The sequence below is a fragment of the Fusarium coffeatum genome, assembly GCF_003316985.1.
Source record: "Fusarium coffeatum strain FIESC_28 chromosome Unknown BRIP53273_contig_55, whole genome shotgun sequence".
Classification (NCBI taxonomy): Eukaryota; Fungi; Ascomycota; class Sordariomycetes; order Hypocreales; family Nectriaceae; genus Fusarium; species Fusarium coffeatum.
This window is the reverse complement of record NW_022157852.1, coordinates 82,579-107,067: the sequence shown is the minus strand read 5'-3', so window position 1 is coordinate 107,067 and position 24,489 is coordinate 82,579. Positions and strand designations below refer to the sequence as shown.

Here is a 24,489-nt window from a genome sequence, read left to right as displayed (position 1 = left end):
TTTTTTGTTATTTTTGCTTGGGCTCCCAAATTGTTCCTTTTTCTTTTTTTCGGTGTGCTCCAGCTGAGCCGGGGCATGCTTCCAAGAGAGATGTCCATTTGAGGCTAGTATGCCTCTTCTCCTTACTTCTGATTCCTGCTCTCAAGCCTCCTTGCCCCAGGTCTCTTGTTCATGAGTGGCCTGCGACGTCTTGTCGAAGAGGGGTGTACCCTGGCTTGCCATAGTGCCTTCTACCACGGATGTACGGTGTCTGTCTATACCACCTTGCATCGCGGCAGGGCTCTGAAGACTTCGGGATGTGTGTGGGTGAATGGTGAGGAAGCAAAGATCTTGTTTGTGTAGCAGATGATGGAGTCTTTCATTCAGTCTTCAAGTCATGCCTCCTGCGGATGGGTTAGCACCTGGCACACAGAAACAACTTAGATCAAGCTTCTCCACCATTTCCCGAACCCATGATGTCTCCTCCCCACCAGTTGACGCTGCCGTCACCCTTGCAGGAGGCTTTGAGACAGTCGAGGATCTGGCATAACGGCCAAAGGTGGTTGATTCCTAGCCTCCGCAGGTCACATCCATGACCTTTCCCTCAAGCATTGCGTTTACCTTGCCTAGCTTAGCCCCATCTGCACTGCACTACTCTGCGCTGCGCGGACAACGCTATTGCTATCTGACTCCAAATGTATCCGTATGCACATTGTTCTTCCCTCGCCTCTGAGCTACTTTTTTAGATAGGCGAGTGGGGGTGGGATCGTCAAAAGCAAGGGTTGAACAGACTCGAGTTGACAATGTCCAAGGCCAAAAGCAGCCAGGCGACGCACTTTCTCTCTTCCTCCCCTACCCTGGCACCTCGTCCCCATTTCTCTCCTAGCTGAAGGCTTCTTCATCTTCATTGGCTTATTGTAATGGAAGGGATGGAATAGATACCTACCTCAATCCATAAGCTCTAGCTACTGGTTTTGTTTCGCCCTTTTTCCCTTGCCTCCCTGCCCTTTGGCCGAATACTTTCACAAGAGACATCTGAATCATCATTATCTCCTCTTGACGCAGGGCAAATATCTTGCATGCACTGTCCAGTCCTCCCAAAAGGAAATGGTCTTTCGTACTTCGTCTCCCTCTTCTGCCACCAACACTCACATCGGCATTCACGGCCAGTGCTTTCTCCAAGTCTAAACCGACTCACACCCGCATTGAATCATCTACCCGTTTGTCTGTCTTTCCTCCACGCCTTATCCACTCCAAGTCAAGCCAGATCCATAGGTTTACGGGATCTCGCGAGTCTAACACCCTTAAGCATCGCTTAGTGAAGTTGTTCTGACCATAAACAGGCTCAAGCGCCCTTGCAGTTGTATATCTCGTACAACGGCTTTGGAGACATCAGCTTGACCCTTAGTCTCACCCTGTTCCTGTTGATCACTTATTGGAACTCAAGTCTGCAAGGTACGAATTTCTTGATTTCATGAACTGGTGTTTCTTCAAGCCAGTAACTTTCGTGGCAAAACAACGCCATCGTTGCCGTTGATGTGCAACTAAGAATATGACCTGACAACGGTTTCCAGAACCCTCATCAAGACTAACACAACATTCTTCAGGCACAACATTACATGTCTCTGTAACCTATCTTCTGTTATTATTCCTCGGCGTGTTTTGATCCAAATTTACCACGCATACCTGAGCACTTCTTCCCGCGTCAAAGAGTTCACTTCCCCAGCTTATCGTCCTCCCTTTGCCCAGGAAACCCTTTGCTTCCAAGGGCAACATATTCCGCCCTTTTCTTGGAATGCAAGTGTCTCTGGACTGGATTGGAACCCACGACTACCCCTCTCAGATTCGCCAGTAGGATCCCCGCCATCCACTTCATCTGTTTCAAAGCGCCACCTCCAGCACGCAAAAGCAATTTAAGGGAGAGCCTGACCGACAATACCAAGCATTCAACAACATCATTACTGCATACTGCTGCATGCCCTGTGTTAGATCAAATCTCCGAGAGTCAAGACCTGTACAGAGATCACTGTCTTGGTAGACCCATAAGACCTCGTCCAGACCTGGTTTTAACTACGACTGCGACCACTTTCTGTCCAAGACAACCGACCTACATTCTCGAGTCGCCCTGAATAGACCCAATTCCCATCATCCTCCCTTGTTGACAGCTTGGATGTCTACTGCCAAGTTCCAGTGTCCTCCCTACAAGCTTTTCGAGGTGAGTCGCAACTTAGACCTTGTTCCAGCACTCCCGTGACACGACAGATCCCTTTTGTTCTTCGCCGCCGCCCATAGGCCTGCACAGCGTTTCTCTTTTGTCTCCCTCTATCGACATCTGCTTGTCTTTCAACAAACGTCTCGTCTCCATAGTGTTTCGGGACTTCAAACACTGACATCAAGAACTCCAATAGCCCGACTACCATCCGCAAAAGCCCATTATCGTCGGAGTTGACGACAGGCTTGAATCGCCTGACACTATCGCGCTTCGCTACGAGGAAGCAGCCCGAGCAGAGACCGGAGGAGGAGACCCAAGAGGGGACTCCCCTCCTAGGCTTTTGGAGATGGCAACCTACACTAAGGCCCAGCTGCCTTCTATGCATGGTAAGTTGAAGGTTGTACTTGACTCCTACGAGATATGACGAGTTGCCGCGCGCCGAACAGTGTTTATGCTGGACTTGACTCACTGGAAAATGGCCTCTGATACAATTCTTGAACCGAGTCTCACTAACACTACAACAGCTGGCTACGATGTGGCAAGATACCAAGATGCAGGCTACGAACAATACCCAGCACAGAACTACCCAACTCAACAACAGTCCGACAAGTTTGCTCAGCTGAACCAGCAGTCTTTCGCCAACAACAATGCAGCCGTAGCATATGCTATGCCTACGGGCATTGCTCCAGCACCAACTGTTCTATCATGCCAACCACCAACAGGTGTCTTTGGCACCAAGGTTTATGTCAAGCTTTCATCACAATATGACCTTTTCTCGTTATCGACACCGATGCCACAATTCTCCTTACTGTTTGGATCTGAAAAGTGCTCTGCCCAAGATGTCTCTCGAGACCTGCAAGACAGTACTGGCTTTATCTACAGCTGCAGCGGAGACGCACCTCAATTTTTGGTCACAAACTGTCAAAGCAGCAATGTGCCATTGTCACTCGTCCTGGACGGCCCTTCAGGGGACGAAATTTCTCGCATTCCCGTTGGTACTTTTCAGTATCTTGAAGGGTCCGGGGATGACATCACGAGGTCAACCAAGATGCCTAAGCATGAGGACACAGCACCTGCCCCTACTATTGATCAGCCGAGTACCTCACCTAAAAGTGAGCCTCAACTACCAGCAGAGCCCGGTACAAATACCTATGGATATCCTCCGCAGCAGGGACAATATGCCAGTACCTTCCCGCAAGCAAACAACGACATGATCAGCACTTATAGCCGAAGCACAAGCTTCACGGACCCTCACTACCATCGCCGCCCGACGGCAGGATGGAGTCCTTATCCGAGTACACTGGGCAGCACAGGGAGAGGACCGGCAGGCTTGGATGCTTCAATGGTTGGACGTCCACCTTTGACGCCTCTCGGCATGTCATCACCGTCTCACTCTAACGGCGCCCCCCAACTAGTTCGAACAAGCACTATCGCTGCTAACCCTGGCAACAACTCCAACTATCACCCTATCTCTCTCTATTCCGGTAAAGCAATTTTGAAGATTGCTGGTAAGCTGGAGACGATGGCTGAGAACTGGACCTCAGAGGAATGGGCCAATCGTCGCCGGATCGTCCTCTTCCGCAAGACACAAAAGGGATCAACCGTCAACGCCACCTGTCAATCGGTAAGCGTCAACGACCGACCACCTAACAGCATCTGCATTTCTTGCATATGGTGGGCTGAAAAGGGCGAGTGTTATGTCACATCGGTCGACACTATCTATCTTCTCGAGCAGCTTGTTGCCGCGCCAGCCCGTTTCAGTGTCGAGGAGAAGAACCGTATCCGCCGTAACCTGGAAGGATTCCACCCCCAGACGGTGTCCAAGGCTAAGCCCGACAGCGAGGAGTTCTTCAAGATCATCATGGGCTTCCCCAACCCCAAACCCCGCAATATCGAGAAGGACGTCAAGGTGTTTCCCTGGAAGATTCTGGAGTCTGCCCTCAAGAAGATTATTGGAAAGTACAGTGTCAGCCCCAGCAGTACTGTAGGACCGCCCAGCATGATCAGCCAGCCTAACGGACATTATGCACCTTTGCCAACGCCTCCAGGACAGGGCATGGCCCCAATACACCCTGACGCCCACCCACAATACTCTCTTCCTCAGCATCACGACTCGATACCCTCACCACGATCACTTTCCGGCTCACAGCCTAGCTGGACACCATACACAACGGCACCTCCAGGATACTCTGCAGCAGCCTCTCGCACATTAAGTCCCGGACTCCGTCACCACAGCCCTCAACAACCGCCTTTACGTATCAACACAACACCTCTGCCAGCAGTTTCAAGCTACGACACTCGAAGCGGAGGTTATGGAACAAGTGGTCTACACACGCCTCTGAGCCATCATCCACCGACCGCGACTCCTCCACGATGGGATCCCACACCAGCGACATACCCAGACAGTTACCCCAGCCTGACATCACAAACGGCCCAGCCAGTGTACGGCGCAACGGCATATGGTGAACCTGCCCCCAGAGCATGAAGAGGCTGTGGCGCTCTGTCGCCTAGGTCATAATCGGATGACCACTGGAAGCTCGTGTTGACGCCTTGGTTGTGTCTGACGGTCGTATTGGGCAGCCTCGTGAACATGGGGAGGAGGGTCGTGGGGCAGAGTCAGGTGTTGTGGCGCATACCAATGACAGACGTCAGCAAGACACCATGTTCCCTCGAGGCAGCCCTTTCAGCTCCATGTTTGCTTCAAAGCTCCCGTTGATGATGGCGCCATTGGACGTGCAGATGGTGGCTGTGAGCTGCGACGATGCTCTAGGCGCCGCACCCTGTCTCTGTCATGGAGTTGAGCTCACAACAATCAACAGGATCTACGGCTCGGGCCCTTTTCTCGGGGATTATCGCGACTCTTTGGTCTTGGACCCCCATCTTCTTTTTTCTAGCGTGTGCCTCGAGAATGGTCATGCGCACAGAGTATGGAGACTCTACAGTATCATTCCACCACCCCCTCCTCGAGGTCATGGATCAATTGGAGCTAAGCGGCCTAGGGCCCAACCATGACTTGGCGGGTAGATCCGTCGAGCGCAAAGCAGGGATCACCTGTCGACCTATGGCCGTTTGCCCAATCACGAGACGCTTCACTTCACCACCACCAACATATACGCCACCTACGCTACACTTTGTCTTCGAGCTTGCGCACGACGTTTCTAGGCGTCCTTCTCCAGCTTCTCTTTCATGATGCTTGAGCTTTTTTGTCAATCTTGGGTCATTGTTGTTGTCGCCCTCACGAGGCACGCACACCATGGCATTTATTTATCTTATGTCTCTATCAAGACGGTTGCCCCATTTCGCCCAATAGGCTATTTACGGTAGTATAGACTTTGGCGCCTACTTTTTTCCTTTATTCCCTGTTTCTCTTATCTTTTACGGACACGCGTTTGTTGTACTGGGTCTACACGATAGACTTTTATTGGCTTGTTATTGGCTTGCTATTGTTTTTTATCTTCAATGTTTACAGGATAGATGGGATGACCTGACCTGGATTATGGATACGAATGGAATGCCAAAGTAGTTGGCACGGCACTTTTTTAACGAAGGGATGTCAGGAGACTGTATGGGGCCTCTACTTATTATTTACGTCGAGTTTACACCCTAGCCCGCTGGGATATATCTGGTTTGGATGGATTTTGGTCAATAGGCATTATACCCTTTGTGTGCATTCCGATGCCCTTGTTCTGTATGGCTCTCTCACTCTTCACATCGTCTGTAGACAGGCAGGCGTTTTACTTTTTTGCATATAGGTTAAAGGTTAGGGTAGGGTAGGGTAGGAATGTATATCATTCTTGCAGACTAGGCAGGCTAGAATAACGGATAATTATAATCTTGGAAAGCCATGACCTGATTGTGTCCCATTCCGTAGATAGTGACCAAGAAACGGACGGGTTGTTGCCGTGGGTGACTTCAGTTATTGATCATCGTTGGCCCGGTAGATAGTCATAGTGATGGAGCTTCGGCATGCGTTAAGATTACATGTGGACAGTTGGGGGGCGTGAGTGTCACAAGGACCCTGCATTAGAATCATGTTGAGAGGGATGACTCACTCTTATTGCTGACTGGAGCGCTATGATGTTTGTGTTGTATTGCATTGCATGTTTTGTATCAGAGGATCTGCTAGCGTATGTTACGTAGGTAGGTAGGTATGTTTCAACCGCTGCCGTTGAGATAGGGTTCGGGCATGGCTGGCCGTTACCTGCAACGGTGAACTTTTTATCTTCTTACTTTCTTACTTGCTTTTCTAGCTTGGTCGTACCTGGAGCTTGGAAAGTTAAGATTTGATCAGTACAGTACATCCACATTAGAGTTGCTTGTGCCGTGGTTATTGCCGAGTTCGCTTGAGTTTGGATATGTGGGCCAGAGGGGAGCCTGCAGCATGACGAGGTCTTCTCCCACTGTCAGCACCTTGACTAAGTAGATGTAGTTCGTATTTAGTACAAGCAATTATGTGTCTGCATCCAGGTAAAGTTTATGGATGTAACAATAATACCTAATAAAAAGAACTTGATGGATTATGTGTTTCTTTGAGGCAGGCCCCTGCCCTACACATCCCACACCTCCAATTAATTGTCTAGCCAAGCAGATACTTGCTAGATAAAATCAGATACTTTGTATACTAAGAAACTACTAATATGTGAATAGGTAGTTACAAATACCTGATGATGGAGTGCAGGTTGGTCTGTTAAGAGAAACAAGCAACTTTATTCGCATCAAATATGAGAAACTGGAAACCGTTGCTGTTTAGACGTTGCAGTATGTATCTTTGTTCCCCTACAATTCATCATAATTGATCGAATCCACTGTTCAATCAACATCCAGTTACAACGCAATAGCCAGCGATCCTTGCAGCGTTTTGAACTGTGTTGAAATTCTAGCTTTATGTCTGCATCGCATGTGCTTGCCTATTATCTAACCTCCATTATGCACCATAACTGAACACTGTAATAAAGGCTCATATACTTGGCCTCGAAGATCCATCTATCATTTTGAGTTCTACAACTATGGCGGTATAAGGTTGAGGCTATCCCGAGTGAACATGGAAGATATTGTTGGACACAGATTCACATATTGCAATTCTTCACTAGATAAGCTGCAAGTTACTGGAGAACACTAAACATACTCGTATCCTTAGTATTCGAATCAATCAATTGGTGATACCGAATTCATGTATAACCCGAGATTCCAAGAATGACACCTCATTGGATGATATTTAAATGCAATCAATTAAAGTCGCGACACGTTGATAACCCCTCGACGCGTCAGAGCGCGTCGCCCTGTAATAAGCAGTAGTGCCATTGCTAACCCCACAAAGTGCCCGTGCCTTTGCCCTGGCAACTAAAATCTCCCCCTCGATAGGTGCAGTACTATACAGTATTCAACAATCAACCAACCACCAAAAGAGTCAATCATTCAACCCAAACAAGTGCATCGTCACCTCTCTCCTTTCGATACCCCTATACCAGACGATCACTTCAACAATCTGCCGCAATGGCTACTCCTTCGAGCGATGCCGGCTTCATGATGTCGGATGCCCCCTCCCGGGCTCCTGCCACCTCCAGACGCAATTATGGCTTCCCCTCGTCTTCTGCATCGCGCCCACGAGGTCCTCCTTCGGAGAGTATGGGAGGCGCACCCAGTGATGATGAGGGTGATCAATTTGCAGACGATCAGGTTCCTAGGAGTTCAAGGATTAACAATACTGCTGAGATTAGCCGTGTCGAGGACAGAATTGGCCTGCTGGTTCAGGAGCACTTCGAGTCCTTCATCGAGAAGTATGTCCCCGGTGCTGCATCAGCAACATCAGAAAACCACCAACTAATACTTCTACTCGAACGATAGCTTTCAAGAGGATCCCATCAGCGCTCCTACACCGAGTGCCCCTACACCCAGCGCAGTCACTACTGACAAACACTACGTTGCCATGATCAAGGGCATGCGCATCAACTCCCTCTCAACCTTCTACGTTGACTATAGACATCTGGCTTCATATGAAAATGGCAGTTTGGCAGACGGTGTGATGCGACAGTACTATCGATTCTTACCCTTCCTCACCGCTGCTTTACACAACATGATCGCCAAATACGAACCTCTATACTTCCGTGAGCATCGCCAGCCTACCGCTTCGAGCAACCTCACAACCTCTGCAGCCAGTCATCTGGGCTCCGCCGACCAAACTGAGTCGTCTCACCGAAAGAACGAGCATCAGCAAACCGATAAGCTCTTCTCAATTGCTTTCTACAATTTACCCCTAGTGTCAAGAGTCCGTGCTCTTCGAGCTACCAACATTGGCCAACTCCTTTCCATCTCTGGAACCGTCACCCGAACATCAGAAGTCCGACCCGAGTTGTCTTTGGCCACTTTCACCTGCGAGGCCTGTCGCACAGTCGTGCCCAACGTTGAGCAGACTTTCCGATACACTGAACCTACACAATGTCCCAATTCGACATGTCAAAACCGCATGGCCTGGGCGCTCGATATCCGACGTAGTACTTTTGTCGATTGGCAAAAGGTGCGAATTCAGGAGAACAGCTCCGAAATTCCCACAGGTAGCATGCCTCGAACCATGGACGTTATTCTGCGAGGTGAAATTGTCGATCGCGCCAAGGCCGGAGAGAAGTGTATCTTTACAGGTGCCTTGATCGTCGTCCCCGATGTCAGCCAACTCGGTCTTCCTGGTACACGACCAACTGCCATGCGCGATGATCGCAATGCGCCTCGAGGAGCGGACGCTGGTGGAAGTGGAGTCAGTGGTCTCAAGGCACTTGGTGTTCGTGACTTGACATATCGCCTTGCTTTCCTTGCCTGCATGGTCAATCCAGACACATCTTCAACTGGCCAGTCTGCCACCAGCGGTGCTGCCGATATAGTCAACTCGTTGGTACAGAACTCCGCCAACGATGGTGAGCAATCTGTAGAAGAAGCCCAGGCTGCTGTTCTGGCATCCATGAACCCATCTGAAATCGAGGACCTTCGAGCTATGGTGCACGGCGATCACATCTATTCGAGGCTCGTGCAATCCATTGCCCCCATGGTCTATGGGCACGAGGTTGTGAAGAAGGGTCTACTCCTTCAACTAATGTCCGGTGTTCACAAGAGTACTGCTGAGGGCATGCAGCTTCGAGGCGACATCAACATTTGCATTGTCGGTGATCCGTCCACTTCCAAGTCTCAGTTTTTGAAGTATATCTGCTCCTTTGCGCCTCGTGCTGTTTACACCAGTGGTAAGGCTTCATCTGCCGCCGGTCTCACGGCAGCGGTTGTCAAGGACGAGGAGACAGGAGAGTTCACCATTGAGGCTGGTGCTCTGATGTTGGCAGACAACGGTGTTTGTGCCATTGACGAGTTTGACAAGATGGACATTGCCGATCAGGTTGCTATTCACGAAGCTATGGAACAGCAGACTATCTCCATCGCCAAGGCTGGTATCCAAGCCACGCTCAACGCTCGAACAAGTATTCTCGCTGCTGCCAACCCCGTTGGAGGTCGTTACAACCGCAAGACAACTCTTCGTTCCAACATCAACATGTCCGCTCCTATCATGTCTCGTTTCGATCTTTTCTTCGTCGTTCTCGATGAGTGCAACGAGCAGATCGACCGTCACTTGGCAGAGCATATCGTCGGCATTCACCAACTTCGTGACGAGGCTGTCGAGCCTGAGTTCAGCACTGAACAGCTTCAGCGGTATATCCGTTTCGCCAGGACCTTCCGCCCCGAATTCACTGAGGCTGCCAAGGAGGTCCTCGTGGAGAAATACAAGGAAATCCGAGCTGATGATGCTCAGGGAGGCGTTGGCAAGAACTCTTACCGAATTACCGTGCGTCAACTGGAGAGTATGATCCGTCTTTCAGAAGCCATCGCCAAGGTCAACTGTGTTGAGGAGATCAGCACTGAAATGGTTGTGGAGGCCTATAATCTTCTGCGCCAGAGTATCATCTCCGTCGAACACGATGATGTTGAAGTTTACGATGAAGAGCCTGTCGAAGACTCTGAAACGCTGCTCCGCGCCGCAAGTGCCGCTCATGGCGAGGATCTCGAGGGCGATGCCTCCATGGCGGAGGACGACCAGCCTGGCCGCAGCAGCGTCGCTCCTGAAAGGAAGAAGCAAACCATCACCTACGATAACTACATCAAGATGGTTAACCTGTTCGTTCAGCGTATCAACGAGGACGAGGCCACTATTGCCGAGGGCGTCGAGGGCGAGGAGCTGATCAACTGGTACCTCGAGCAGAAGGAGGATGAACTTGAGGGCGAGGAAGACTACCATCGTGAAAAGGCCCTGGCCAACATGGTACTCAAGAAGATGGTCAAGGTAAGTTTGACATACATCCCTACTTATTTGAACAGCAAGACTAAATTGGCTCCAGGAAAATATTCTCATGGCTCTACGAGGCGAGGGTCTTACAGATGGCGAAGCAAGCTCTTCAACAGCTGGCCAAGTCGTCTACGTTCTACATCCCAACTGTGCCCTGGAGGAAGTCTAGTTCCCTGTCATTGATTTGAAAAGAGTATAGAATTTTGTGTGGTTAATGCGCTTGTCATGACTAACGCCTTGAAGGAAGGGCGTTTTTGGAGTTTATGATAGTACACCGTCGATGATCTTGCTGTGAGCGACTGTACATATCATGGTCTGGATGGGACTTTTAGAATGGATGTTGTTTACGAGGATGTTAAATGATAGATACCTAGGCATTAATGTATGGGCATGCAGTAATAGAACGTCGCACTCCTATCCGTATATACGATCTCATTCATAACTCTTGCATGGTTGAATCAAGTTGCTGCATACATTCACACTCATCTGGCACATAACATTCGCTTAAATTTGTATGATTGATCAATTATCTGTCTGTCTGTCAAAGCCTCGTACGCACCCATTTCAGTCTGCGTCGAAACTCTCATCATTTCCCCATCCATCATCATGAGTCTCTCCATAAGTCCATAGTGGTCGTTTCTGAATTGCGGCTGTGCATCCGATCCAGGTCCTTTCATACAAGAAGAATAAAAATAAAGTAAGAATTTGATAAAAAAAAGGCCTCAACACATCAATTATCGCGAAAAGCACCCAGTCCCGGACCCAGAGTCATTTGTATTTTTGTTACTCAGACGCCATCTCTATCATTGAGAACATGGCGTATGTTCTTCCATTCGGTAGGGGTTATTGTAGGTAGTAGTAGGCCTTCAGAGGAGGGGGGTCTTGTTAAAATTCCCGGTTCCGCGGTATTGTCATCGTTTCCATTAATAGCTAAGCTCGCCCATGTATGCTGATAATGTGAACGAACAGACCGCCGTTTGCTATAGAAGGGAAAAGAAGAACAAAAAGTAGAAAGGGCGTATCGCGTGTTTGGCCTAAGCATAAGATAAAACAAGTGCCAACACGATGTATGAAGCCTGTATGCAGTATTTGAATACACAGGCGGTATAGGTGAAAGCTCGTTCCAGTGGTATGCCGGGGCGATCATCGATTGGAGATTTCGTGAGTTGGTATGTACTGACTGAGCAAGGAGGCCCAAACGTCCACAGAACATGGGTAAACTACAAGATGCTCTGCTCTTGTTGCGTGGCAGAATCACTTTATTGTGATACTATGCAGGGCATCTCGATGGGGGTCCTCCAGCACGTACTGATTTCCTAAGCAGTCAACGAGGCCGAGTTGCTACGGCCCCAATCAGAGCCTCGACCACGGTAACTGCCACGACCTCCTCGGCTTGAGGTTGGTGCGGGATGCTCGCCTCGCGAGCTTGACACATCTCGTTTTCCACCTCGACGTTCATAACCGGGGCCTCGACTCCTAGGGCCACCTCGATTGGACGAGCCTCGGCCGCCTCTAGTTGCGGAAAAGGGTACGGTGACAATCTTGGTCTCCTTCATTTCAGGTAAACGAATTCTCATGGCATTACCTCCACCTACTACTTCAGCAGCGAAGTAGTATGGTTCCATAACAGTTGGTTGAACCGTAAACTTCTTCGGCAACGGCTTGTTCTGTGCCGGCGCTGGCTGCCAAGCGGCTTCAGGAGCTTTGTGAGGTAGTCGGATTTGGGGGAGGGATCCCATTTCCTGTTCTTCGAAACACTCCTCAGCCATAGGCTTGCTGACTGGTGACGATTTACCCTTAGCAAAGTGAGCTGGGGCATTGTTGCCAGGCAAAGACACTGTGGCAGAGTCGTGGTGGGCAACCTGATCTAAAGCGCTCTTGCTAGCAGGGTCGACGCCAATTGACCTTTGAGGTGGTGATCTCGAACTTCCAAGCAAGCTGTTGATTCGATTCTGCCATTTCTCTTGCGATGTCTCGCCGGCTGCCAAGGGGAGACGGTTAGGGCTGACAGGGCCGCGTGCAACATCTTTAAAGCTAGGAGGTTGAGCCCAGCCGAATTGCACGCGACTTGCAGGAGTTTGCGAGGCTGCCAGAGATGGTGGCAGTCTTACTACTGGCTGTGGTCGGGGAAGTGATACATGAGGTCGATCTGCATTACCCTCGTAGGCCGGGTGGCCCTCCATGGTGGGTGGCGGAGGGGTTGGTGATTTCGATCGTGATGGCTCGTTCTCATTGATCCTGTCATAAGAGTCCCTTGTAGGGAAGAATCGTGAAGTGCGACCTTGCGAGGCCGCTGCTCCAGGCATTCCACCAACCGCACCAATACTAGCAGGGTCCTCGTGTATTTCATCGCCAGCAGTCCTCCAGGGACCAGCAGACTGTGAATCTTGAGGACCAACAGATTGACGAGTACCATCTCCAGGAGCATGAACCTGGCGCCAGGTATTCTTGATAACCGGTTGAGCATCTTCGAGGGTTAGACCGCGCTCAGCGAGTTGCCGATCACGCTCAACCTTCTCAGCTAATCGCTCAGCGCTCATCTTTCTATCATTCTCACTAACAGCGTTGATCCCCCATTTGCTCGCCACGTCAGAGCCTTGTGGGGGGCGAGGGCCGGAGGCACCGTACCGGGAAGGTCCGGAGCCAATAGGTGCCGGAGGCTGTTGTCGACCTTGTGGGGGCTGTTGTGAAGCATGAGGAGGAGCAATAGGTGACGGTCCCTTGCTTCCTTGGGAGCCTGGGCGATCATCCAAAGGCAAGCGGCCAATATCCGTGTTAAATGTACCGTTGCCAAGGCCTCGGTCGTTGTTAGGGGAGCCCCAGACATTACGAGCCACTGGCTGCGAACCTGTACCCCAGGTCGAAACGGCTCGGTCCTGTCTTGAAGCTGCAGCTGCTCCCCAAAGCTCAGTAGGCTTAGCTTCCTGGCTATGTGATACGCGCCTGGCAGCGGCTCCGGGGCCTTGGGGAGAGTGTCCTATCTTACCATCGGGGTCCTGTGGTTGCTGTATAGTAGCTGAGTGATCGCCATCCGTTTGGGCCTGGGCCGAGGTTTGTGTCGGCACTCCGGGACTCTCTCGCTGTTGAATATGTGTAGGATGCACAACCTCCTCGGACTTATCTACAGACTCCTTCTTCTCAGTCTTCTTCTCAGGTGCAGGTCCCATGGCATCCAGCTTCTTTTGAATGCGCTCTCTACGCTCAGCTTCTTCACGAGCTTCTTCCTCCTGTCGTCGCTTTCTAGCCAACTCAACGCGTTCTCGCATGAGCTTCTTCTGATATTCGACCTCGTCGCCGGCAGGGTGAACTGGAGGGGGCGGTCCAGCAACCTGCTCTGGGAGAGGCCCGTTGTTGTGTGGTTGCGCAAAAGCGGGATTGGGGGAAGCGCGGGGAGGCATCCAATTAGGTTGATGCTGTCCCCTTGTCGGTCCATGTGCTGAGTTTGAGAGGTTTGGCGATAAAGGACTGTCAACAGAGCCAACAAAAGACGGTCTGCGAGCATCATGTAGTTCTGGAGGAGGAAGCGACCCGTCGCCTCCTTTGTTCATGCGCGCGAACGAGCCACTTCCACCGCTGACATTAGAAGATCCTCGTCGTCTACCAAAAGGAGGTTCCTGGGTGTTTCTGTTCGTTTGGAACGCGCCAGAGGGCTCAGCTGGGTAATCCGGTTGAGGTGGTCGTTGTAACAAAGATGGATGGTGCCTGGGATGCTGCTCCATTCTCATCGAACCACGTCGATTGTCTTGCACAGGCTCATAGCGTCCAGAGTGGGAGTTATACAACTCTCGGTTTCCGTGGGGTGCGCTATCTCTCCATGCATGTCGGTTAAAGTCATCGGCTGCGATCTCCTTGGGTGGAGGAGGCGTCATGCCTTTGTTGAAAGGTGGTCTAGCAAGGCTGGCGTTCTCCGTAATCGGTGACGCTTTTTCAACAGGAGGCAATGTCGCCCACGGGGATTTGACCGGTGCCGGAGGTGCTGGGGGTTTGGCAACAAGAGTTGGCTTATCCTGAGAGCCGCTCTTCAGCACAAGTCCCTTACCTTGGGCAAGATTACTCGATTTCGTTAATGGGGAGCTGACAGATATCGGAGGAGCTGGAGATCGTGGTTTCTCGAAGGTCTTGCCTTTCGAGGCAACAGATCCACTGTCGGATGGTGGTGGGGGATGTTCATCTGGGTGAGGAAGGGTTGTCTTCGTGCCATCACCCCAGGTGATAGCTTCAGGGGCCCAATCATCATCATCATCGTCAATGTCCGCCCACTTGTTTTGTCCTTGCGCATCATCTTCATTCAGGCGACTGGCCATATGAATGCCATATTTCTTTAGCTCCTCATCAGTAAACTTTTTGGGTTCAGGGGGAGGTACAGCTAAATATGAGTTAGTACATCAGGGGTAAAGTTAGTAATGGGAAAACCACATACGTCGATTTTTGTTCCACACTGCACTTGCATCTGGCACACTACCAGGCTTCCCGCCATTAACACCACCGGAAAGCCGAGGTGATGAGTCTCGCGTGCTGCTACCCGTCTTGGCTATAAGTCGAGGTCGCGAGGAAGACAGGGTGGCCGAGCTTGTTGGGGGGGTACTAGAGCCGGCAGGCTGCTTCTCGGCGACCTTGGCTGAAGCGCTGTTGGCAGCCGCTTTCGTCGCGAGGAAGGTCTTGTTGACAGAGACAGATTTAAATGTGGCGGGTTTCTTAACCGTTGAGCCTGCGCGACCATGCCCTTTGTCTTCATCCTTGCTCTTTGAACCATCGGCACGCGATGCCTCCGTATCTGACCCTCCGCTGGCACTAGCATCGGCGGAAGTGAGTTGATCTTCGACACTCGTAATGTGCTTGTTCTCAATATCATCGTTGCCGGCACTGCCATTCAAATTCGAGCGGACGGGGTCGACATTATGAGCGTCGGGCGCCTAAGTTCATGAGAAAGTATGTTAGTAAGGTTCCATAGCTCTGGTAGCTCGAGCTCTCAGCCCAAATAAACAACAAAGAGCCAAAGTTTGAGGTCAAACTCCGACCGTTGCAAACGGCCATGAACATAACGGACAAGATGAAACGTACAGGCTGGGACTGAGAGGCAGTGGCATCGGCAGCTTTATCAACGGCAGCCTCTGTTGCCATCATACGTCGTAAGAATGCGCCGGTCGTGTGGTAAGCGAAAGAAGCCCTCAAAATGAGTTTCTCCGCCTAGTCTCGTTATACTTCGGTCGGACTAGCGTTTAAAAAAGTGAACGAAATGTCGTATCTCGAAGTCAGGATCAGCTGCGACAAGTCACCGCGGGGCGGGGAGAGAGAGATGTCGAGTTGCGGGGGAGACGAGGGGATATTTCGGATATAAAGGGCCGATCGTCGTTCGGGCGCAATGTAGCGAGAATGGTGCTCGATCCGAAGTCGCGAGAGAGGAGATATGAGTGAGGAAGGGAATCACCAAACTGCGATGCGTGTCAGTTACGAGGTGTAAGGTGAGGTTTCAATGTACCCGGAGTAACTGCGGCTGAAGGCGTTGTGATGTGGAAGGTAGAGGGACGGCCAGTTTTCAGCACGATGTTGGGGGCTGGGATAGGTCTAGCGCTCGAATGACAGGGGGCTGACATTGGCCAGCAGGTCCCGTTAATCCATTAAAGTCGCTCCCGGTCCCTGGCAGCCAGTGGCAGGGCTGTCACAGCTGCCAGCTGTAAGGCCCTGGAGCTTAGGGGATTCTCCAGGGCTTCCATGTCTAAGTTACGATTGGATTATCATCAAGCATGGAGCCGTATGACTCGACCGGCAATGCAGCCTGACCAAAACGAGTCAGATTGACATGATCCTGAACTAGCAAAAGCAATGTGAATAGGTAACATTCAGGAGACTCACTGAACTTGTTCATTAGCGTAGCCCATTTGTTCGCTCGACCATCATTTGCGCCATCTGTGAAGGTAGGTAAGACAAAAGCTCTGGTTTGAGTCAACTACAAGTGTCCTGTATAACTTTGGTGGCTTCCACCAGACCAGACGTCATATAACGGTTCCCGAGCTCAGAATGAAAGTCTGGTTCCAGCCTGGTATGTGCTTTCCAAACTGCTTCAACAGGGATGCTAGAACAGTTGAGTTCGTATTGCTGATGTCACATCTCTGTTCATAAGATGGTCATGACTGAACACAAGGACAAAACATCGGTGTCGTCTTCTTCACCTTTTCAGGTGAGTTTGTGGCCAGAAACTTCCCTGTCAAACACCAACGAGTATCACAAACAAGTGTTGCTGAAAACGCTCACAGATCGCATCAGACCATGCACACAGGGGGAAGCTTCCCTAAGCACAGCCAGCTTCATGGGTTCATATAGAGACCAGCACATAACCAAAACGTGATAGTAGTGTCACTTCACTTGCTTGTTAGAGATACATAGGGAAGCTAAGTCGCGTATTCGACCGCGAAGTTTCCGGAGTTTATATGTACACGACCCCCGCTCCCTCTCACACAATGATCCGTCTAAGGTATCGAAAAGCCACTATTGCTTAGTGGGCGTTGTTCTTGTGGTGGCCTAGGTGATTCCTGCGTTAGCAAACGATATTCATTCCCCGTTTCATCCTAGAGATACTCACGAAGGTGGAAGTAGTAGTTCTGGACGTAACCAATGCTGACAAGGAAGACAATCAGATGAATGATAGCTATACAATAAAGTCAGAATCCGTGAATCATGTTCGTCTTGAGTTTGGGTATCCGTACGCTTGGCAGTAGGGTTCTTGCCGAAGTGCTTGGCCTGGTATCGGCCGAGGAGACCCTTAGCCTTGACCTCGGGGGCGGCACCTCGGGGAAGCTTCTCGTAGAAGCTGACGACACGCTGCATGCGGATGGCATCAGGAGCGGCGCCAATGGCCTGTGGTGAATCGAACTCGGTCAGCCTTCCAAATCTTCGTCATGGTGGATTTTCCCTCGCATCGATATCGATCGTCCAGTAAAAAAGTCCTCATCATATCTCGCCCATCCAAAAAGTCGTCGGGATCGAAATCGAAGCTCCAGAAGAAAATAATATTATCGTGTGTTGCGTACCTTGGGAGAAGCGACCTGGATTTTTGATGTTAGCAACGGAATCAATCGGAGCACCGGGCGTTTGCGCCCATAACCGAAGGGGCTCGCTCACCTTGGGGGGGATGAGCGTCGAGAGCGCTCGGCGGGTGACGAAGCTCATGATGTCGGTGTTTCGGGGGATTCGAGACTCGGGAATTTGTCAATTGCCGCGTTGGGTCCGTCGAGGATCTGGATGACGCTCAATTAAAGGCTGGAGAATGAGGTTCTGTCGAGATGGATCTTGTCCCGCCCAGATTCAGGTTCTTGCCGAAAAGCACTCGTTCCGCGACCTCGGCGAAACTACTGATCCGCTCCACCCAATCAGCAACCCGCTGTTCAAGCTTGCTTCAACCTCAGAATATCGCCGCAGCCCACCATCACTCATTCTAGAAACGTTACGCCCACCATCGCCAATTGAAAGCTGAAGCCTTGCAATTATGGCCGCCCTCCGATCCCAGAGTGCGGCTCGCATGCTGCGAAGCGCTACCGCTCCCCGAGTCGCCCTCGCCGCCGCACCTCGACGATTCCAGAGCAACGTCACACAGGCCAGCGGCACCATCACTGGTCCCGTTACCAGCGAGCCCGACTACAACATTCAGGCTGACAAGGCTACTTCGTACGACTCCTCGATACGCGATTGAATATTGCCAAATGGAATTGGAGTACTGACATACCGCCAGTACCTACACCCCCGTCCCTCGAAATATCCAGGATGGCAGCGAGGAGATCCTTCCCGCCGCTATTATCTCAGGCGCTCCCATGGAGCTCCAGGCCCGAACAGTTCGGTTCGTCAATACCATCTGAGAATTCGATGTCGCCGTAAAAGTACTCGGAGCTGACAACAACGATAGCATCTACCAGGAGGCCAAACCCGCTACACAGTCTGGTGACTGGCGCGGTCGACGCTGGCGAATGGACTGGGACATTCTCCCCAAGGGACACCGATGGGAGAACCCTTTGATCGGCTGGCAATCTTCGGGCGATTTTATGCAGGGCACTCACATCAACTTCGCGAGCAAGGAGGACGCCATTCACTTCGCCGAGAAGCAGGGCTACGAATACTTTGTTCAGGAACCCAACTCTCGCAAGTTTGCTCCCAAGGCGTATGCCAACAACTTCCTGTACTCTGCCAGGAAGCTCAAGCACATCAGGACGAAATAGACGGCTTGGACAGCCTGGCTCTCATGTAAATATGTTTTATTTTTAAAGGCTCATTTTCGTTGTGTTTCAGGATCGAAGTCCGTTATATGATTGCATAGAAATCACCGTTGTATAACACCATGTATCAGCTCATGATTCATTGTTTTCCCGAATGCTATGGATTCTAACGGTGCGGTAGACGACAACTATCAAGTCGCTCCAAACACCAGTGCCTGATACTGGTTTTGCACTCTAATCCTTACCAGGATAAAAACATTAACCCAAACGCCGAGCTAAGAACTGTTACGATAACCAGCGCTTTACCACTTAACCAGACTAGTCTGACCATATTTTCAGGTCGGGTATTATGTCACGTTGTAATCATGGGGTCATGGCCATTGCCTGCCTGGGAAGTCATTCTACCATGCCCAGACAGGTCGGTGTTCAAGCCAAGTTCCAGATACTCTGGGATACTTTTGCCCTTGTCGCGAGCAATATTTTCGGCCCAGACGCGCATTCTCACTAGCTGGCGGATTGCCGATTCGCGTCTTTGCGATTGGCGTTCCAGGATCGCACGGTTGACGTTATCAGCTACTTCTAAACGGAGTTCTGGCTTCAACAAAGCTGCTAGTTCCGGCTCAAGATTGTCAGAGGGGAACATAAGCAATGACATGGTTTTCTCGAGATCTCCGAGAAATTTCTGGTTTGTTGGTGCTCTGGGGCCCAGTTGCTCAGTGGCAAACTTGAGCGCAGGCCCAATGTCGCTACCAGGCGTATTACAGGTACGAATGAGTTCGACAAGTTGAAGTCGTAGCAGCGAAAAATGCAGTGCTTTGTCTTCATCTAGAATCTTTTTGTTGAGTCAGCGACGGCTTGGTCAAGAATGGGTGATAAAAGAGTGGAAACAAAGGACAATCATAAAAAAGTGGTTGTTCCTCATCAAAGGCCCGAAGGCTCTATGAGTGGTGCATGTAAAACTCGAGTTCTAATCATATAGGCAAAAGGTGTCGCTTGCTGGAAAGTTCTTACCTCTGGATCAAAATCATTCAGTGTTTCAATAGCTGTTTGAATGTTGCCGCTATGTATACAATTTTGGATCTCCTGTCTGGCAATGATAGACGGGGTCTCCTGGTGAGGGGCCAGGTTGGCCTCCTTGGAGAAATTGGCTGCTGCGTTAGGATAGCCCTCCATAGTGAGATAATCCAGGATTAAGGCATTGATATCACTGTTGAAATCGTTAGCAACTGTTGATATAACACAAGTGCAAAAACGAGATGTATGTTGGTGATTTCAGACAAGAAGATTGATATCGTATCTCCGCATTATATATTCTAGGAGAGATTCCCATTGATAGTGCGATCATCACTTCACCAGGGGGCATAGTGTTGGAGTAGTAGGGGGATTGTATCGTACCTTTTAGGAGATTTCACATCTTCAACACGCCTGTCAAAGGCATGCTTGGATGGAGTAGCTGTAGAAGCAGATGACGTCTGATTCTCGAGTCAGCGCCCAGCTTTACAGAAAGCTTGGGCTGAAGCTCGGCTTGCCAACAATAAAGCTCACCATTTTGATCAAGTATCCCAACCACACGACACGTTTCGTTTCGACTCGAAGCTTGAACAGAAACTGTTAATCGACGGTACGATGGAGAAGCAATAGCCGAATAGAGGCTGGTCAGCGATTCAGCGCATGGAGAATCGAGCCCAAAGATCTTTTGTTAAGATCTTAATAATGCTGGCAGAAAACTTTTCTGAGCGATGTAAAGAAAAGAAACAGAGAAGAAAGTTTGATGGAAGATGGGAAGAGAAGAAAAGATGATTGGGGGCTGGAGGAAAAGAAGCCCCGAGTCGTGGGTCAAAAACCTGCAGCCTCATTACAGGGTTTGGCAGCCAATCACAAGGCCGTCATGATCCACCAGATCTCATGCCCTGTGTGCCTCAGGTCTCCATCGATGACCGCCCCGCCAGAGACGAAAGCAGTAGCAGCGCTGCGGGGGAGGCTTGGGTTAAGGTGCGCCGAAAGCACAAGAGACGAAATAATATGGTCATCTTAAGCTAGCTTGGCATGGCATCCAGACTACTTTATTTTGACTTCACAAGCTTCGATGAACAGCTTTTCTGTTACCCACCTGGCTTGGTCCCTGAAGATGAGCTACCCATACAGTTCGTGGGCGGTTGATGCCGCGGCTTAGCATCCATCCATCTCGTCGCACGGCTTTTACCAATATCAACGTGGGTTGTTCAAGCATTACTTCCCATGATATGACCCTCATGACAACCTAGATGTGACAGTTCTCAACTCAATAGCCAGAGAAATACCGATAAAGCTACCAGGTTGCAATCAAAACACACGTTGTCATGGTCATGGTACCGTAACCCAGACAGGGCGAATGTCTGGAGCCAAGCCACGCTGCCTTCAACAGAGGTCACCATGACATTGAGCTAGAGGCGTGATGGCTACGGACACGGTAGAGCAGGACAGGACTAGACCTAGCTTATCTCTTGACTCTTGTGCAGTAGCACTTTGGATCGTGCGGAGAATGCAATGCGCCTTCGGCCATCGCCGTCTTTCGACAGATACCAGCCAGATATGAGGAGAACCCTGAACAGGTCAGGTCGATCGTCAAAACCGAGAGCAGGGCCTGCTTGAGCTTAGCTGATCATCCCTCTTTCACTCTTGATTTACCGCCAACTTTATCTATATATCTCTATCCACTTACTTGTTTTATATATCGTCAACAGCTGCACCAACAACTACTCATCCTCGACCTCGAGCATTTCACTGAAGCTCTGTCCTGTCTCTGTTCCCGCTTCTTGCTGGCCCTCTGTGGATCACACACGCGACAGGGCCGTGCTCAGGCTGCTCCACCAAAGAACGGGCGAGAACCAAACCCTCAAAATCGAAGTTTGAAGACGCTGCACTGCCCATACAGCTCGTGGACATTGCAGGGCTAGTTTTCGGAGAGAGGAGAGTTTTTGTAGCTCTTCTGCTGTCGAACCGTCCATCGGCCCTTTGTTTATCCAAAGCCTCTCTACTTTTTTAACTTCACAGCCAAAGTCAGGGTGACGGTGACCTCATCGAGAACTAGCCCACCGCAATGTCCGCCTCTCCAATCCCTGAAACCAATGGCGGCGGACTTGAAAGTCATGTCACGGTTCAGAAGCGAGCCTACTATTCACCTCCTTGGGCCGATGTCAGCATTATCGGTGTCGCGGGTAGCTCTGGTTCGGGCAAGTCGACCTTGTCCCAGGCTATCGTCAAGAAGCTGAACCTACCCTGGGTCGTTATTTTGTCCATGGCATGAAACCCTTGAAAACTCTATATGTTAAACAATATGCTTATTATATGTCTAGGACTCTTTCTATAAGACCTTGACTCCCGCGCAGTCTAAGCTGGCTTTTGCCAATGAATATGACTTTGACTCTCCTGATGTATGCTTTTTGTCTTGCATGTGAAGATATGAAATCTTGGGGCAGTAACTGATGGTCTGCTTATATAGGCCATCGACTTCGATGTTCTGGTTGAGAAGCTAAGGGATCTCAAAGCTGGGTACGTCTAGCTGCCAACAGCTCTGTCCGCGGCACCAAGAAACTCAACTGACGTCTCATCATACTCACAGAAGGCGAGCTGAGATCCCCGTCTATTCTTTTGCGAAGCACGCACGACTGGAACATACAACATCCATCTACTCACCTCACGTACTTGTCCTAGAGGGTATCTTTGCTCTATATGACCCCCGAGTAATTGAGTTGCTTGACATGGGTGTAAGTTCAAGCTGCTGCAAATCCTTGTAAGGTGGTCTGGCTCTGACCATTGATAAGATCTACTGTGAAGCTGATGCCGACACATGTTTATCACGAAGACGTAAGTTCTAGATCTATTGCGGTTGACATGAAAAGATCGCTGATCAATCATGATAGTTGTGCGTGATGTACGAGAACGTGGTCGAGATATCGAGGGTATCATCAAGCAATGGTTCGGCTTTGTCAAGCCCAACTTTGAAAAGGTACATCTGCCGCCTCAGAAATGTCAGCATTTCGCTAAAAACTTCCCAGTTTGTTGAGCCACAGCGTAAGGTGGCCGACTTGATCGTGCCGAGAGGTATCGAGAACAGAGTTGCCCTTGGTGAGTATTGTCCTTGATTTTAAGGTGTCCCATGGCTTACTTTTGTAGATATGATGGTTCAGTTTGTCGAGAAGAAGCTGTTCGAAAAGTCGAGACATCACCGAGAGGCCCTGTCCAGACTTGAGGTCGCAAGTAAGGATTCGCCTCTGTCTGATCGGGTTGTGGTTTTGAACGACACACGGCAACTCAAGTTTATGAACACCATCCTCCAGGATATCGACACGGACCCTGAGGACTTTATTTTCTACTTTGATAGACTGGCTAGCCTGATCATCGAACAGTAAGAAACCGATGAAACGTGAAACTGGGCAATTACTAACGTAGTAAAGGGCTCTTAACAACGCCCACTTCGAGGCCAAGAAGATCGTTACACCCCAAGGATACGAATACAAGGGTCTCGTGTCAACAGGCGAAGTCTGCGCCGTTATCGTACTCCGAGGAGGATCAGCATTCGAGCCGGCACTACGAAAGACAATTCCGGACTGCCGAACAGGCCGACTTCTCATTCAGTCTGATTACTCAACGGGAGAGCCGGAACTTCACTACTTGCGATTGCCCGATGATATCGCAAGCCAAGAGAGCGTCTTGTTGCTCGACACCCAAATGGCTACCGGTGGTGCTGCCTTGATGGCGGTGCAGGTCTTGGTCGACCACGGTGTGCAGCAGGATCGCATCGTCTTGGCGACATACTCGGCAGGCAAGGTCGGTCTTCACAGATTGACATCTGTATTCCCGGAGATTACTGTGGTGGTATGCAATATGCTCGACTACCAACAGGAACGATGGGTAGAGAAGAGGTATTTCCGTTGCTAGTCTAGTACTGTTACATGAATAGTATAGTATATATCTTTCCACAACGAAAGAGCTCAAAGGCAAGGCATGAGGAACATACCACAACATAGTCACTACCCTAGATTGAGTCAGTATTGACGGGGAAGTCTGTAGTGGAAAGGCCGATGGCTAAATTGCCAGAATATACGTAAAGCATAAGAAATAAATGGATAACAGTTGCTACGTCAGTTATCATGTCCCGAGATCCACCATCTGTCATCTCATCAGTAATCGATTGATAACAAGGATCCATGGGACAGAAATGGCAGTGCCGCAGCTAACAGCAGAGCTTGGAAAAAAGAATCCACTCGGTGATACTATTTATTACTTGACGCAATGTCGGCCGAAGCGGCAGCCGAGTTATCCGGATGAACAGGTAACCCAATAATTGAAATGCCAATTAGTATTGTATGAATTCTCTTTGTGATCATGTTTATTAATGACGAGAAAAAAGAGTGAAATATTGATGTTTAAAGTGGTATTCTTCAGTGGAGTAATTAGCGTATCATGGATCGATTGCCATGGATGGATCGCCAAGAACTGGCTTTGTGATGAGCGACAGCTCTAACCATGACGTAGCTGAACAATCGTGGAGGTACACCACAGTACAGTACCTGGACTTTCAGCTGCCAGCCCACGCTATCCCTGGTTGAACAGCTCCGTAAACGGGAAGATCCATTGAATGCATTACACAATACCATAGTAATATTCATCGAAACCAAAAGACACTGATTTTCCTTTCTCTCTTTTCTCTTTACCATCTTGCACACTCCATTGAGTGCTTTCTCTCTCATCTGTTTCCATCGTCTCATGAACCAAGCGTCCAAACGCTCTCTATC

The 24,489-nt window shown here is 50.0% G+C and overlaps 7 protein-coding genes across 7 annotated transcripts; 4 read left to right on the top strand and 3 right to left on the bottom strand.

Annotated features, from left to right (window-relative positions):
- Positions 1–2,149: 2,149 nt before the first annotated feature.
- FIESC28_02559 (uncharacterized protein) lies at positions 2,150–4,676 on the top strand (the record flags this gene model as incomplete). The annotated part of the gene is made up of 3 exons (XM_031156708.1): positions 2,150–2,194; positions 2,388–2,577; positions 2,716–4,676. The coding sequence occupies 3 exons, from the start codon at positions 2,150–2,152 to the stop codon at positions 4,674–4,676; spliced, it is 2,196 nt and encodes a 731-aa protein (XP_031019217.1).
- Positions 4,677–7,684: 3,008 nt separating this feature from the next.
- On the top strand, positions 7,685–10,677 carry FIESC28_02558 (uncharacterized protein; the record flags this gene model as incomplete). Its single annotated transcript, XM_031156707.1, has 3 exons — positions 7,685–7,968; positions 8,036–10,505; positions 10,561–10,677. The coding sequence occupies 3 exons, from the start codon at positions 7,685–7,687 to the stop codon at positions 10,675–10,677; spliced, it is 2,871 nt and encodes a 956-aa protein (XP_031019216.1).
- Positions 10,678–11,824: 1,147 nt separating this feature from the next.
- Positions 11,825–15,629, bottom strand: FIESC28_02557 (uncharacterized protein; the record flags this gene model as incomplete). Its single annotated transcript, XM_031156706.1, has 3 exons — positions 11,825–14,874; positions 14,929–15,421; positions 15,570–15,629. The coding sequence occupies 3 exons, from the start codon at positions 15,627–15,629 to the stop codon at positions 11,825–11,827; spliced, it is 3,603 nt and encodes a 1,200-aa protein (XP_031019215.1).
- A 1,372-nt stretch (positions 15,630–17,001) lies between these two features.
- Positions 17,002–17,675, bottom strand: FIESC28_02556 (uncharacterized protein; the record flags this gene model as incomplete). Its single annotated transcript, XM_031156705.1, has 5 exons — positions 17,002–17,027; positions 17,089–17,154; positions 17,213–17,363; positions 17,537–17,551; positions 17,628–17,675. 5 exons carry the CDS (start codon positions 17,673–17,675, stop codon positions 17,002–17,004), a joined length of 306 nt encoding a protein of 101 aa, XP_031019214.1.
- Positions 17,676–17,991: 316 nt separating this feature from the next.
- On the top strand, positions 17,992–18,715 carry FIESC28_02555 (uncharacterized protein; the record flags this gene model as incomplete). The annotated part of the gene is made up of 3 exons (XM_031156704.1): positions 17,992–18,170; positions 18,235–18,339; positions 18,406–18,715. 3 exons carry the CDS (start codon positions 17,992–17,994, stop codon positions 18,713–18,715), a joined length of 594 nt encoding a protein of 197 aa, XP_031019213.1.
- Positions 18,716–19,064: 349 nt separating this feature from the next.
- FIESC28_02554 (uncharacterized protein) lies at positions 19,065–19,885 on the bottom strand (the record flags this gene model as incomplete). Its single annotated transcript, XM_031156703.1, has 2 exons — positions 19,065–19,544; positions 19,724–19,885. The coding sequence occupies 2 exons, from the start codon at positions 19,883–19,885 to the stop codon at positions 19,065–19,067; spliced, it is 642 nt and encodes a 213-aa protein (XP_031019212.1).
- A 1,906-nt stretch (positions 19,886–21,791) lies between these two features.
- On the top strand, positions 21,792–23,702 carry FIESC28_02553 (uncharacterized protein; the record flags this gene model as incomplete). Its single annotated transcript, XM_031156702.1, has 10 exons — positions 21,792–21,977; positions 22,048–22,125; positions 22,194–22,243; positions 22,314–22,458; positions 22,516–22,558; positions 22,615–22,700; positions 22,750–22,819; positions 22,868–23,099; positions 23,149–23,616; positions 23,660–23,702. The coding sequence occupies 10 exons, from the start codon at positions 21,792–21,794 to the stop codon at positions 23,700–23,702; spliced, it is 1,401 nt and encodes a 466-aa protein (XP_031019211.1).
- Positions 23,703–24,489: the final 787 nt, after the last annotated feature.